Here is a 15,575-nt window from a genome sequence, read left to right as displayed (position 1 = left end):
AAGGCCTTTCATATATATTATATATATATGATATATATACATTTTTATACCTGTTCAAAATATAAAACTACGTTTATCTAATGTTGACCTGTATGGATGCCTTTCATTCATTCCTTGAAATCAGTCATAGTTTCTTTTATGATTCACTTCACCATATAGACCTGTTTACAAGATAAGCTTGGCACGTGACGCTTGGAGTGGTCATAAAACCTTCTTGTTATACAACTGGCTTTTGTATAAAGTAGGAAGTCCCCTGTTCTGTTCACAATTACTCTGGTTTCCCACACCGGTGTCTGCAGAGAGAGGTATGTGTGTTTTTATTTTATTGGTACTTTATCATATGGGAACTGTTTTTTTTAATTTGCTGCAATCGTTTTATAACCCTGGAGGACACTCAGAGTGCTGTAGTGGCACATGAACATTCCTGAGGTTACTCAGGCATACTTCAGTCAGTCTCTTCAGTTATGGAAATCAGTAATACTTAATTCTTTGAAACTAAAAATGACACTTTTTAGGCTGTAATGGTGACTACATTCAAAGAAAGGTTTCAAGAGAGTTGGTGATATATGACACAGGTATATGTAAAAAATGTGTAAACAGCCTTTGTACCTTTTACATTATTGTTATCACTACCTCAGGGAGGTCAGGTTCAAGTGCAGGTCATCAACATTGAAGGTGTTGAAATGTACTTATTGTATGTCCTACTCTATGCATGTGTGAACCACAAAATCTTCCCCATCTTTGCTTCATTTTAATTTTTTTAAGCAGTAAAACACAATGGAAAAACATGATCCCGGACGTTTTGCTGCTGTAGTGGTGTTTGTTGTCGGCTTTGCAATAAGTTTGGTGTTCAACGGGCTCTCTGTAGTTGGGATCGGTAAGTCAAACTTTTTTGTAAACATACTTTTTAAGGTTGTTGAGGAATCACAAATATTAGTTTGACATTAACATCCATCTCCATTCTGACTTATTATGTGACTTTTTCTCCCTAGGTCCTTATGAAACCACTACAGGCAATGTGTCTGCTGTGTTTGACACACAGATCACACCTTCAGGATGGACTTTCAACATCTGGAGCATCATCTATGTGTGGCTGATGATCATGGTTATCTACATCGTCATTGGACTTTTCAGAAAGTAAGTAAAGAAAGACTTATTCCAAACATGATAATACCAATAAAACCTATAAGGTCAAACCTGTTTGGAAACACAAATGCAAATATTAATGATGACTCTGATATCCCTTTTTAAAGTGCTAGACTTGGCCCATACCCTGTGTAATCATCCGCCAAAACTAGCTGGTCTTAGAAAGTGTTCTAAAGAACGAGACGGACTGAGCTGTGGTTCTTTCTTCTTGCAGGAACGGTTATGGTTACGTCTACTGCAGCCCTCCAGTGCTGCCTTACGGTTTCTTCATTAGCTGGTGCATCAATCTGTGTTTCAACATCGGCTGGCTGATTGTTTGGGACAGAGGGTAAGAGTCTCCTGTATCTGTTCATGTCTCACTCCCTGTTCATTTAAGACAAGATAACCTAAGACAAGATAAGACACAAGCCATCACTTAGGGATCCCCCACTAAAGTAAATACCAGTAGTTCAATAGAGTGGTAAAATATGATACAGAAAGTATTGGTTGTAATAAAAGGTTAGAAAAATGACAAAATGAAAAATAATGCCTGATTTTAAGAATATGTTAACATATACAGTTTAGGATCATGATACAGGTTGGTGGTCGACCTGCTGGGCAATGATGCCTGCCACACCTTCGCTGGTGTCTGTGTGTGCAGGTGTGCTCCAGAGAGGCCGCTGCCTCGGGATGCCTCCCTGAACGCCCATCAACAGAGACACATAAAAATACAAGTGTCCTAACTTTTTACATATACATAAAAAAAAACATGCACCAAATATTCTAATACACAATATAACTTTGAAATTGAAAAATGTTTATAATTAATTCAATACATTTATTTAAAATGAATAGAAATAATCAAATTAAAATGTATGTACAGGCCAGGCCGATTCAACTGGCGGCCCAGGAGCCAACTCCGGCCCGGGGTTTACATCAGACTGGCTCGCAGATCATTTCTATTTAAAAAAAAAAACAAACATTTATAAACAGGGGGAAAACTTGTGAATGACTTGTTGTTAAAAACAGCAGAGCACTGCCGTGTAATAGAACATCTTTGGTCCTGTGCTCGCAGCCTATCAAAAGCTTGTGTTGTTGACTTAATTAAAAAGGTTTTTGCGCACTGTACTGCTGTGGTAGGCCTGCTTGTCTGGCCCCTGGGTCCTTAGCTTTCTGAAAATTTGGCCCCCTAAACAATATAGTTGAATAGCCTGGTATAGGCTATTTACATGACGTATAAGAAACGGTGCAGTTAATGTCAAAGAGGGAATAATGTATGACAATGATAGCTATTTTGCGTGTTTCTGTCTCACTAAAGGATCATGATTGCTGCATTGGTTTTTCTCATCCTGGTCATCTGCACAAACTACTCCATGATTTGCTTCATCTGCCACGGACTTCATGTTTATGGACCCTGGCTCAAGAAATACCACAACGCAGACCTGTGGTGCTACCGTATAATTGTTAGTATGACCAATCACAGAACAGTTTATGCTTGACTGACATTACATTCTATGCTTTTGATCTACAGTGTGTCTATTTTCTAGCATATACCATGTGGTTTACAGTGTTTGAAGTACAGAAACTCAATGTGAATCTCTATTTGCAGGTCCAGAATGCTGTGATGATATACACAACATGGACAACAATTGCAACGCTGATCAATCTGACCATAGTGCTGACTTATGAAGTTGGGATGTCTCCGACAGATGCTGCCACCATCTCCTACTCTGTTTTGGCTGTTGTGCTGCTTGTGTGGTGCGTTCACTGCCCTTGGAAAATACATAGCTGACAGTACATACAGAATCATCGGTGAGATTTAGAAATGATGTGTCTGTGTTGTGTGTTTCACAGGTTTGTTTTGGAAAACCTGGTCCTGGATAAACACGTGCGCTACATCCTTGTCATCTACCCCGTTGTGATCTGGGCGCTGTGTGGAAACCTGGACAAAAACTATGACGCTGAGTCACCAAGCCGCAATGGCATCTTCATCGGTAGGACTGCATACAACTCCATATCAATATTATGTTCCAAATAAGTTATAATCTCTACCATCAATCAGCTTGAAAACATTTAACCAAAACATCATTATGATTATCTGATACATTACAGGATGTGATGAGTAAAAAGGAGAGTTTTGCCTCACATGTATGAGTAAACTTATTCAGATGTAACTTCTGTTTACTACATTAATATTTGTGACTTTAATAGTTGATTTTTCTCATTTCAGTTGTGCTGCTGGCTCTAGCCTGTGTGCTGTTTGCCTTTCGGATAGTTCTTGTGATTTGGAGGACCATCAAGCAGCCGCTGTACGAAGACGCCAGTCCTGAAGCCATGCAACCCATGGAGAGGGCTGGGAAACAGAAAAAGATATTGCGCTAATCATTTCATGACGTAACACTCTGATACTTGGAACCTGACATGATAGAAAACAGTGTACAGCTGTTACTGCACCATTACCTCCTACATGTTATATTTGGAAAATCTTGACAAATACTAATGATTAATTTCTGATTGTAAAGTATGACTAAAAGTTCACTTCAGCATATTATTATTTTGTAAATACTTCAACTCTGGATGACTGATCCATGAACCTTGTATGTCTCTTTTGTAATATATTTATTGCTAACACATATCATGAGGATCTGATAAGGAAACTATTACAACACTGCATATTGGCCCCACAGTGTCATAATCCACCTCACAGTATAGGATGTATGTTGTAAACACTTCCCATAGTTCATTGTATGGTTGCTTTTTATCAATTGACAATTTGTTTTCCAATGTTAAGTGCAATGTACTCACTTATATTATTACATATTTTAAATAAAGTTATAGTTGTACGCTTGAATAACATGAATACAAAGGAACAGCAAAAATAATGTGTACAGCAAAACAAAGTTCAACTGCATTATCGTATTAACAGTTTTAGATGTATGTCTCTTACTCTGTACGCTCTGTATCTTTTAGCTATACCATATGGCCTAAACCATTTGATGTCTTACTTTTACTTTAAATAAATGTGTTTAGCTTCAACAATGAAAAATCTGTAGGCAGCAACAGGATAAGCACTAGCTTAAGCTTAGTCCACTGCAAATAAAGTGTAAAAGAAGAATATAACAAGGGTATAAAAGTTCCTTCAGAAGTATGTGCTTATTGTAATACAAAAGAAAATGCATGAAATCAACGTATTGTGCTAACATTGCTGTAAGAATAAGGTTACAACAAAAGGTTTGAAATTGGAGAAATTGGAGGGGTTACTGGAATTATTTAGTACTGATTTATTTAAATTTTCTATGTATGTAGGCTATATATTTGTACATAATAGACCTAGGTAGGACAAAAATATATATTTTTTTTTAAAAATGTTTAATATTTTTATTGTTTACTTAATTATTTTGTCTATCTCTTCTTTTTATTAGTTTATTTCTATATTAATCTGGTCGGAATTGTATAATTGAAGCCATTCGAAATACTCCGGTACAGTAGGTGGTGCTATGCACCTTTAAATTTGGGATTACAACGCGCTAAAAAAAAAACACAAAGAAGAATGAGAACGCAAAGCGTTGATACCCCGAGTTTAATCTTCAAGGCAGCTAATCCTGTGACACTTTAAATCCAATGTCCACTAACAACAAGCACAAATAGTCGGATTGTTTGCGTTTCTGTTAAAACGGCTTTCATATTACAGTTGTGTACGATAGTATTAATGCATGTAATGTACGTACGCATCCGCCACTATGCGACAGTGTTTCCTGCAAGACTCACCTGAGGGTTTAAATCACCGTGGCGACGACAAAGTGCGCGGGATTTTACAAATTGTAAACAGCGCCATTGTTTTGCTAACGCTAACGTTTGCTGTCAGGTTTGCGAAAGAGCAGTCTTTGAAGCGTATTTACGATTATAATATAGTTCCTTACTTGATGTTCATAGAGGAAGCCGATTGAGAAAAGGTAATCAAACGAAATGGTGGCTATGTTACTGTTAAACTAACGTAAAGTTGACGCTTAAAAAACAGTTTCCCGACTGATATAAATGGAGACGAAGTACCCAACCCTGGTAAGTAAACCCCTTTATTCTGTGTTTGTATCTTTAGCCTAAAGCGAGCGAGTAAAGGAAACAAGTTAACCCCGAAGAGATCATCGTAATGGTTAACGTAGTTTGGATTTAAGGGTCAAAAGACTAGAGTCTGTTAATATACACATTATATACAACACAGAGTTACAAAACAACACCAAGCTCAGAAACATCAACAGAACATCTCCAACAGAATCAACAAAGTACAAACAGAAGAGAAACAAATGTCAGACTTGAATCACATATCGACATGTACACACACAGCATAGTCTTAATGACCTTTTATTGCTTTCTCTAGCCGTCCTGTTTTTAGAAATGTATTCAAATAAAAAGGATTAATAGGATAGGATAATACTTTATTGATCCTCAGAGGGGAAATTCGGGCGTTGCAGCAGCACAGACAAGAAAGCTCAAAAATACACATTAAACAGAATAGATAAGATTCAATAAGATGAATAAAAAAATAAATAATAATAATAATAAATTTTAAAATTAATTTAAAATAAAAAAAATAATTAAAATTAGAATAAATTAAAAATAAAAACAGGGGGTATATACAGTACAAAATGAATGATGAAGTTAACTGGGGGGAATTGAGACAGTATTTGCAGAGAATGACAAGATAAAGTGACAAGTGATGATTAAAGTGACTTTGTATGATAAATAGCAGCAAGTAATGTAAAAACAGCAAGAGAGGCAGTGTTGTACCACAGTAATGCAGAGTGCAGTTATGTAATATAATGTAGTATAATATAATATAGTGTAATATAATGAAATATTATATAATATTAATAATAATTATTATATAATTATATATTAATAATTATTAATACTAATATAATAATATAATTATTATATATTATATTATTGAATAATAAAAATATATAGAATGTACAGTGTGTATATATATATATATATATATATATATAAATATAGATGCGAAATAATAATACAATGTTAGTAAAAAAAAAAAAAAAAAACTTCACACCTTGGAATATTTAGCTTTCGTCTAAATGCACCTTATGTCATACTCAACTTTCTGCTTCACTAACAGAGTAAATGTTTGATTATGGCTGGTTTCCTTCTTGAAGATACTGTTTTAGCACAGTTTTAAACAGCTTTTTTACTTTCTTGAGGAGTAATACGCACTGGCAAATAGTTCACCTGACCATGGCTCTGTAGAGGACTGTGATATACCTGTTTTCATTTTTGGAAGTTAAAGTGTAATGCGTAGAATTGAGGGTGTTTCTGAAATCCTTACCATGTTTTGTATATTATAGCCTACTAACATACCGTTATTTTGCTTCATCGCCCAGTAAACTATTCAGGTGTTGTTGTTATCTGATACTAACCCTTTTTGCAAAGCAACAGAATTACAGTAGATTTAACTGTGTTCACAGAAGAGACCAAAGAGGAAGCTCTGCTACCTTAATAACTCCAACAGGTATTTATGAAAACTGTACTTTAATTCTTGTGTCTTAAGTGTTAATCATGTGTCTGTTGAGTTAGCAAAAAAACTACAGCAATTAAATGTGGATATATCTGAAGTTGTTTCATGTAAAACATACTTTAATAATTCTTAAATAACACTTAAAAGTATTTGCTTTTATGCCGAGATAACCCCATCGTGTGTCACATTTCATTCAACTGTAAAAAAAGACTGATGTAATAAACTCAATTCTAGTGGGCCTAATCCTCCTTTGTCTTTGTATCGAGCCATTGTTGCTGCTACACATCTACTCTGACATTGGTTCTTCTGGGAGTTTTAAGAGGATATTGTTAATGCAGACTTAATGGTATTGTTTGTCATAAAGTTGTCAGGGCGAATTCTAATGTTTTATACCTTCCGATATCATTATCACCTCACCTTTTGTCTTTTCAGTCCATCTAAAAAGTGGACAAGAACACTGACTCCCACTTTGGGAGCCATCGATAAAATATTTGATGACCTGGGTGAGTTTGCTTTTGTCCTAATTTTTTTTCGGTCATATTTCTCTGCTTTTTTATTTATTTTTGTGACCTTTGTTTACTTTTTCCTTCTTAGATTCATCCTCAATTGATGATGTTGACATAGTCCCGCCGTCTCCTCTGCGCCAGACCTCAGATAATGAGACTAACCAGAGTGAGAAAGAGGTGTCACCAGTCCCACAGGAAGGACAAATACTGAAAAAACCTCCTGGAAGCCATATGGTAATGTACAGTCAGACTTCAGCTGATATTACAAATAGGTAGTCCTACCTTATTAAAGGCAATACATTTATTCTGGCAGCCAAATATTAAATGGTTTATTGTGTAGCAGAGATTAGTTTTGTTTGAGCTGATCTTATATCCTCACTTGGGAAAGAACTGATGAGTCTTCTATTAAAAATGTTTGTTGTGTAACCTACAGGGTCCTAAAGGAGACATCCTGGGTCCTGCAACAAGGTCGCCCAGTCCTAATCTAGACATCGGTAAGAGACTCAAATCTGTATTTTTTTGAAGAAGTACTTTGCCATTCTATGCTGCCTCACATGAGATGTACTGTCTGTTTGCACCTTCTTATGTTGTGTATTATAGTTTATCTTGTTAAAGAGCGTCGCATGTCCCTGTTGCAGATTTGGACTTCCAATTTAAAATGCATGGGCCAGTGAAGACATCCAGTCCTATTGAAGAAAACATGGCTGTGGAACGTGTAGCAGAATTGGACAAGGAAAAAGACAGAGTTGTGTCCCCGATTCTCTTTGCCTGTGAAGATGAGGAAGAAGAGGAGGCGGAGGCGGAGCATCTATACAGCCAGAAACCGCAATGCCAGGAGCGCATCACAAAAGAGTTCGTAAAAATAAATGTCTTCGAATGTAAAAAGGTTTAGTTTAGATGTTTTCGTACTAAGATAGCTTTAGTCTTTTTAGACATTCAGAGCTTGTATTTATGAACTGATTTCTGTATAACATGTTTTTATATTATCATTTTCTGTAGGAGTGATGACTTTGGTCTGGAGTCTCCTCCGAATAGGGTTGCTTTAAGCAAACCAAAGGTGTCCTGCCACAAAAAAGAGTTGGAGAGTCTGGGGTAAGAGGATGTTCTCATTCTTAATGAGATGGTTATTTGATACGAGCATCCAAACACTCAAACAAAAGCAACTATTTCAGTGTAGCGGAACCATTTAGTGTTTGAAGCCTGACATTAATTTGATACATACTCTTGGGTGTTTCCCTTTTCAGATTAAATTTATGTACATATGTTTCTTTACCCCCCCCCCCCCCCCCCCGGCAGAAAAGAGGGTCATCCTGTCAAAGGAAACTCATCCAGTAAAACTCAAACAGATGTTTCAGAAGGTAAACCAGAAAGGTAAGAATTGATTACATTTTAATGTTAAGTTAGAAAAGCGTTCATGTCAGACCTCTCTTTAAATCAAAATACTTAAAAAGTGGAACCGATAGTGACGTCTCGATTCTGATGAACTTTATGTTCACATCATTCTTGTCTGAATGTTAAGCTTGAGTTAAGTTTGAGTTTTGTTTAGAAAGATTGTACTGTGTTAGAATTGTTAACGTCGTAAGAGACTTTGCATTTAAGTGAAATAAATGAATTGAGAAGCGTTCAAATCACATTGTCCTCATAGTTTCTTTTTACTCTTTCTGATTAATTCAAGGCAAGAAAAGACCGAAGCGTCTGTGTCTAAAGTGAGACAGGATCCTAAACTGGCAGCTCCAAACAAAAAGTCAGAAAGTGTTCGCAATCAGCCTTCAGTTGAGGTTTCAACTCGTGTCGGAAAAAACATGACAACTTTCGTACAGAAGCTTAAAGAAGCTGGACTTTCCAAACCTGCATGGTGAGTGAGCAATATGAGTACACCTTAATAAACATTATTTGTTGGTTGGGTTAAAAATAACTTAAACATAAAAAGTTCAAATGATGAACAATCTTTTTGATGTTTAGTTCCAGAAAGTCTCTGTCACCTGTAAAAGTACCCACTCCTCCTCCTGAGCCAGAGGAGGATTTCCTGCTTCTGGAGGATGAAACCCCTCTTTGGATTTCCATTCCAACAAAAAGTGCCACCGGTAAGAAACAGAGACCGAGCAGAACGTCCAGCACCGACAACGACAGCTCAAAAGACAAGGGGACGAAGGAGAGCCCGCCAGAGAGGACACAAGAACAACAGGAGTCTAATCAGACAAACAGAAAAGTGGGACACCAGACTGTCAGTCAAGAAATGAAGAAGATGAAAGAGAAGAAGAAGGAGTCAGCCAAGCAGAGAACTGATACGACTGAATCAACCAGCCCGGAGGATCTTCCTGTGGTTGAATTATTGGAACAAGAGAAACCAAACAAGAAGAAACAACGACTCAAGAAGCTTCCTCCTAAAGAAAGTGACAAAGCAGAGGAGCAGCCTGAAGACACGGCTGAGAGGGAGAGAGAGGGAGGAGAGCCAACCCCGAAAAGACTTCACAATCAGCCGTCAGTCGAGGTTTCCACTCATGTCAGAAAAGACATGTCTGCTTTCCTACTGAAGCTTAGAGAAGCTGGACTTTCCAAACCTGCATGGTGAGTGAGCAATACGAGTACACCTTTATGTTAAAGGCAGGGTTGGTAATTTTCTCCAGATACACTTTTTAAGATTTTGGTCGAAATGTTCTTTAGGTCCTGACAGACATTAATAATTAATGTGCTCTGAAAAAGGAATGAAGAAAATCCGTCATTTGTATCATTTGTAAGCCTGTAAAAACTTTGACCAATGTCTGCCACGAGGTACCAATCTGATGAACCAATCACACCTCCCTGTCTCTGTGCTCGTTCTCTACCTTCTTGCATGCACTCAAAGCATGAGCTGAGGTCCGCTTCCTGACCAATGGCGCTTGTGCGTTTAAGTGAGGGGCGTGGCTTTTGAGGGAGCACAGAGGAGAGGGGGTGGGTGCAGACGGAGCACTGAGGGAATGCTACTTTCAAACTCCTGCTAGTTTTCATAAATTACCAACCTTGCCTTTAATTATTTGTTGTTTAGGTTCAAAATAACTTCAACATAAAAAGTTCAAATGATGAACAATCTTTTTGATGTTTAGTTCCAGAAAGTCTCTGTCACCTGTAAAAGTACCCACTCCTCCTCCTGAGCCAGAGGAGGATTTCCTGATTCTGGAGGATGAAACCCCTCTTTGGATTTCCATTCCAACAAAAAGTGCCACCGGTAAGAAACAGAGACCGAGCAGAACGTCCAGCACCGACAAAGACAGCTCAAAAGACAAGGGGACGAAGGAGAGCCCGCCAGAGAAGACACAAGAACAACAGGAGTCTAATCAGACAAACAGAAAAGTGGGACACCAGACTGTCAGTCAAGAAATGAAGAAGATGAAAGTGAAAGAGAAGAAGAAGGAGTCAGCCAAGCAGAGAACTGATACGACTGAATCAACCAGCCCGCAGGATCTTCCTGTGGTTGAATTATTGGAACAAGAGAAACCAAACAAGAAGAAACAACGACTCAAGAAGCTTCCACCTAAAGAGAGTGACAAAGCAGAGGAGCAGCCTGAAGACACTGCTGAGAGGGAGAGAGAGGGAGGAGAGCCAACCCTGAAAACAAAAGACAAAGCCCAGAAGGCCACTGAAAGAAAGACATCAAAATCTGTAAAAGATGGGAAAGAAAATGCCAAGACAGGCACGGCTAAGTCGTCAAAGGGGGGCAGGAAAGTGATGCAAGGGTCTGATGGAAGAAAGGAGGCGGCGTACACTGAGACTGCGAAGGAACCAAGTAAGGAGCACAAAGATCTAGAAGACGAGGGCTCTGCATCAGGTGAGGAACATCTGCTTTAAAAATCCCTTTCCATTATCTCACAATGATTTGACCACATTTGTAAAAACATCAATGTTTCTTTAAATACGACTCTCGGGGAACATGAAGTGTTCATTTTGTTTTTTTAATTCAAGATCAGTGTTGAACGTTCTATGAATCTTGCACATCTTCACAGAATTAGATGTTATTTGTTCCAACAGAAAGAGAAACCTCAAAGTCTAAAGCACAAACAGCAAAGGATTTCTCCGACGGAAAAGATGAACAGAAACAAACGCCGCCCGTGTCTGACGGAACTCCACCTGAAGACGACCACATTATTGGGAAAAGGAAAAGGAAGCAGACCGGACTGTGGTGGCTAAGCTCCCCAGAAGAAACAGAAGCTGCAGACCACTGGCCTACGGTGAAGAAGCAGTCAAAGCAGAACAACAAGGAGCCCATCACAGCAACACGTTCTCCGGTAAAGGCTAAGAAAGAAAAGGCTCTAAAGAAGAGGATTCAGGCAGAGTGTGCAACGTCGTCCTGTCAGGATAAAAACAAAATTAAAGAAAAGAAAAACAGACGGGGCAAAATCAAATCAAATCAGGAAAGAGGAAAGGAAGAAGCAGAGCCGGTGGAAGAGCAGGAGCAGCAGGGTGAAGTCGAGGACCAGAACTTGGATGAAGGGTCTAGTCCTTTGGACTTTTCACACAGAGGCCACAGCCTCAGCACAGGTGAGATCGATGGACTCAGATACCCATCTGAAGAAGAGGCACCACTAAAACTATTGAAAGATTACATAAAAAATAAAATTCCTGCATTTGAAAACATGTCTCAGTTAAAAGTACAGCTGGACAAATAGAATTTCTTGTTCTGCCTGGAAAATGCTCCTGAGGCTTCTTTATTAAGACTTCTATTACTACTATTAAGACAATCCTAGAGTGTATCATCAAGTCTCTACTGTTAATATTATATGTGAGTTATCTTGGCTTAAAAACAAACGATAATCCTTGTATCTGGTTAAGATGTGTTTTAATTATTATTTTTTTTACAGGGGAGGAGGTATTTCATAGAGTGTATCATCACATCTCAACTGAAGAACAGTCCATCACCCCAGCGCCTACTACTCCCAGAAGGCAGAGGGAGCAGCTTAGGACAGCAGAATCAGATAAACGGAGGAGGAAATGTCCGGGTAACTGGTGGGCCGTCAACGGCCCGACGGAGGAAGCGGAGAACATCTCGTCAAAGCCGCAGCAGGAGCCCAAACCTAAGAAGGAAAGAAAAAAGAAGAGCAAACAGAGCAGGGGCTTTAAACTGGGGACTCCTAAAAATGGTAATGTTGCAGTCTCATCAAAGCCACCAGAGGGAGCTGCTGTTCCTCCTCTGACGGGGAAGCTAATGTCAGCTCCCAAGACTGTCAAACGCTCTCTGGCCACGTTTAAAGACATTTTCGATTCAGCTGCAGAGACCTCGACTGTGGCGAGCAGCAGAGGAGCAGTTCAGAAAAACACGCGTAAAGTCAGAGCTACTGACCTTTCAGTCCCAGATGAAAGTGACAAAGGTATTCTCAATGTAGATTCTGTCGAGGTCAGCCCTCCATACCACGACACCCCACAGGATGACAAGTGTCATTCAGAGGACATGTAAGGAAACAACCCTGAATATTTGCCACCGCTAACATTTTCCTCCGATTTCCCTGTTTCAGTTTTGATTTCTCTTTCTTTCTTTTTTTCGCAGTTCAATCCCCTTCAGAAGTGGACCGCCCTCCATGTTTGAGCTGCAAGAGTACGAGGAGCATGACACCATGAGTATGTTGTAAACAAGCCTCTGTAGATTTATGTCTGCTTCTTTTTGGAGTTTTAATGTTTCCATTTCCAATTTCTGACACGTTTTTGTCTTTTCATCACAAAAAAAAAAAACAACCTTTAATATAATGATAGCACACCCGCTCACCATTTGTTCAGGTTTTCACACTGGCCATCCATGATATTATGACAGCACATGTAGTGCTCCTACAATTTGATTTTAAATTGGCAATTACATGGTTTGAAAAAAAGGCTTAATTCTAAAACAAGCGTGCTGTTACTCTTCACTGGACACAGCAGAAGCCTACATATATGGTTAATTGTAAGTAAACATGAGAGAATTGCCAATGTGAGCTCAGTCTGAGTAAATGAAATGAAAAAGGCAAATTTGACAGTTTGTTTCGGTCAGCCAATGATGCAATATTTACACTGAGCCCCCTCATCTGCTGTGTGGGATTAAAAATGCAGCAGCTCTGCCTGGACACAGAGCTCCTGTCACATAGTTAAACAGCAACACCTGAATAGCAAACATTATTATTAGAGCCTTCAATGTGTTTCTGCTTCATATGAAAGAGCAACTTTTTCTGATTGATCCTAGTAATGAAGTGTCGCTTTTTATCTTTACTCTCTTCAAGCTCGGCCGTCACCCAGCGTCCTTTCTGCCCTCTCTGCATCCGATCTGTGCGCCCCTCCTCTCAAACCGCTCATCTTGCAGCCGAAGGATAAGGCAAACCTGGCAGAGTGGTTTAAGTGTCTCTGGTCTGCCTCTGTCGATAGTAAGGGAATATAATGTCCAATGTTTACGATCATGAAAGTATGTTTGTCCAGTGAACTTAAAGAAAGATCTTTTAACCCAAATATACATGATTTGGTCATTTGGATCTCTTCTGGAGCTGAGCAGGTTGAATGTTATCGTATGAAGGTTTTTAAACTTCTTTCACAGATTCTCTGTGACTGAACTATCATTCAAAGACTTTTTCAATTAAAATTCTGATGAACTCACTATTAAAATATAATCAATCAGTAAGTAGGCCAAGGACAATGAGGAAAAAATGAATATAAATGAGCTAATATGCAAAAAAAAAAAAAAATATATATATATATATATATATATATATATATAAGAAAGTTTTAATAGTACAACTTATTTACCCATGATGCCTCATTCTTTGACACAGCTTAGGACCTTAATTAGCTTTGCTTTAATTTTGATTATAGACAGCATTTGGAATCAAACTGAATAATGGTCACATGATTCTTATTAATGGGTAAGTAATATACGTGGTGACCTGTCATTAAAGACATTTTTTTTTTAAAATCCTCTCAGAAGGTCCTGAAGTCAGTCCGGAGCATTTCGACTGGTACTTCTATCAGGGCCGAGCGATCGGCTTCATGGTGGACCTGAACTCTGGAACCATCTGTAGTGGGAAAATCCTGCTGGGCTCCTACATGAAGAAGCCTCTGTGGGTGGATCACAGCGCCACATCAGTCAGTAAACCTCTTCAAAATTCTCATGTGATGTTTTTTTTCTTCTAATCGCGTTGTTCTGTTACTCATTTTTCTCTCACTGTCTTTTCAAAGGTTTTTCACTTATTAACCAGCTCTGTGAGCGTAGCCATTGACGGCAGCGAGTCACGCTTCAATCCAGGACAGTCCTTCATGGTGCCATGTGGTAAGACTAATATCTACATGCATATTTATAGAAAAATTCAAATGTTTAAGAGATATTTTAGTGATAGTTTTAACTACATTTGATATGTATTCTTACACAGAGGTGTCTTTTATTGACTGCTGTTCCTGCTCTGTTCACACAGGTCATGCTTACTGCATTGAAAACGTCAGTAGGCAGCCTGCAGTTCTGTACTTCACCAGGGTATTAACAGAAAGTTTGGACTAAAGTTGGAACCTTGGGGCTCAATCACCAGCCTCATACTTCTTCAAATCCTCAAACTCCAGAATATGTAAAAAAGAAAAAGAAAAAAAGACTGGGTATGTGTGACATAATTTAAATTGACCCGTTTCTGTACAAGCACATGAGGTGTAAATAGATCTTTGTTTTTAATAACTTACTTGACCGATATCTTTGATTTCAATGATATATTTTCTGAGAAAATCAAAATAAAATGTCTTAATAAAACGTTGTGCTTTTTATGACTTGAGTTTGATTTGTCCTTTTCTTCTGATGCTGTGTTTGTTGTTTCCAGCCTCTGAGGGGCAGTGTACAGCTTTGGTTTAATATGAATGTATTATAGAGTGTAGGTGGTCAGAATACGAATTATTGTCCTACCTGTGGTTAATTATCTTCAGATTTTACAAACCACAATCAAATGCGTTGTTGATAATTAAGTTGAAGAAATGTTCTTAATGATGTGTGTGAGGTCTAAACTTCAAACGGGATTTGCAACATTGTTCAAATATTTCTGAGCATGAAAATGCAACACAGATCAACAAGCAGAGATGTCGACATGGACTATGTGATGGATGAGGTTTGTTCATACAAGTGGATCTTTGACAGAGCTTACAGAAGCGACACATTTCAAAATTTTATTTGCTGTATTCAAGTTAGTCTTACATCTACTGATAATGTGTAGATCATCAATCAACTTCTGCTTCAAAGGAATATTTACACAGCATACAGAGGTTTAAGTTATCATATCTAACAAGATCAAGTTTTATGGGACACATTTCTATCTGCAAAGAAACTATTAGCTTAAGCTGTGACATAAATAAATGGAATTCCCTCAGAGATGTCATGATGCTGAGGAACACAGTGAAGGGCAAAGTGAGGATTCTGTTTGCTTTGTCCTTTGGTGCCTCAAAGCCACATCAGT

General features: G+C 38.3%; 2 protein-coding genes across 3 annotated transcripts; both read left to right on the top strand.

The window, feature by feature from the left end:
* The first annotated feature begins 213 nt into the window (after positions 1-213).
* On the top strand, positions 214-3,968 carry LOC109993318 (uncharacterized). 2 transcript variants are annotated; one of them, XM_020646253.3, is made up of 8 exons: positions 214-305; positions 769-877; positions 993-1,137; positions 1,361-1,474; positions 2,444-2,588; positions 2,735-2,883; positions 2,980-3,119; positions 3,356-3,968. In XM_020646253.3, the coding sequence occupies exons 2-8, from the start codon at positions 778-780 to the stop codon at positions 3,505-3,507; spliced, it is 945 nt and encodes a 314-aa protein (XP_020501909.2). In that variant the 5' UTR covers positions 214-305; positions 769-777; the 3' UTR covers positions 3,508-3,968. The 2 variants fall into 2 exon arrangements, with proteins under 2 accessions (XP_020501909.2, XP_020501917.2); XM_020646261.3 differs by having other exon boundaries at positions 264-305; positions 766-877.
* An 896-nt stretch (positions 3,969-4,864) lies between these two features.
* si:ch211-161h7.4 (enolase-phosphatase E1) lies at positions 4,865-14,898 on the top strand. Its single transcript, XM_065949065.1, has 18 exons — positions 4,865-5,184; positions 6,603-6,646; positions 7,085-7,155; positions 7,247-7,392; positions 7,592-7,652; positions 7,797-8,010; positions 8,158-8,250; positions 8,455-8,529; positions 8,834-9,013; positions 9,121-9,726; positions 10,242-10,963; positions 11,164-11,673; positions 11,994-12,582; positions 12,677-12,747; positions 13,380-13,520; positions 14,072-14,232; positions 14,326-14,416; positions 14,559-14,898. Exons 1-18 carry the CDS (start codon positions 5,161-5,163, stop codon positions 14,639-14,641), a joined length of 3,882 nt encoding a protein of 1,293 aa, XP_065805137.1. The 5' UTR covers positions 4,865-5,160; the 3' UTR covers positions 14,642-14,898.
* The last annotated feature ends 677 nt before the right edge of the window (positions 14,899-15,575 follow it).

Source organism: Labrus bergylta, chromosome 20 (genome assembly GCF_963930695.1).
Source record: "Labrus bergylta chromosome 20, fLabBer1.1, whole genome shotgun sequence".
NCBI classification, from domain to species: Eukaryota; Metazoa; Chordata; class Actinopteri; order Labriformes; family Labridae; genus Labrus; species Labrus bergylta.
This window is presented reverse-complemented; position numbering and strand designations above follow the sequence as displayed.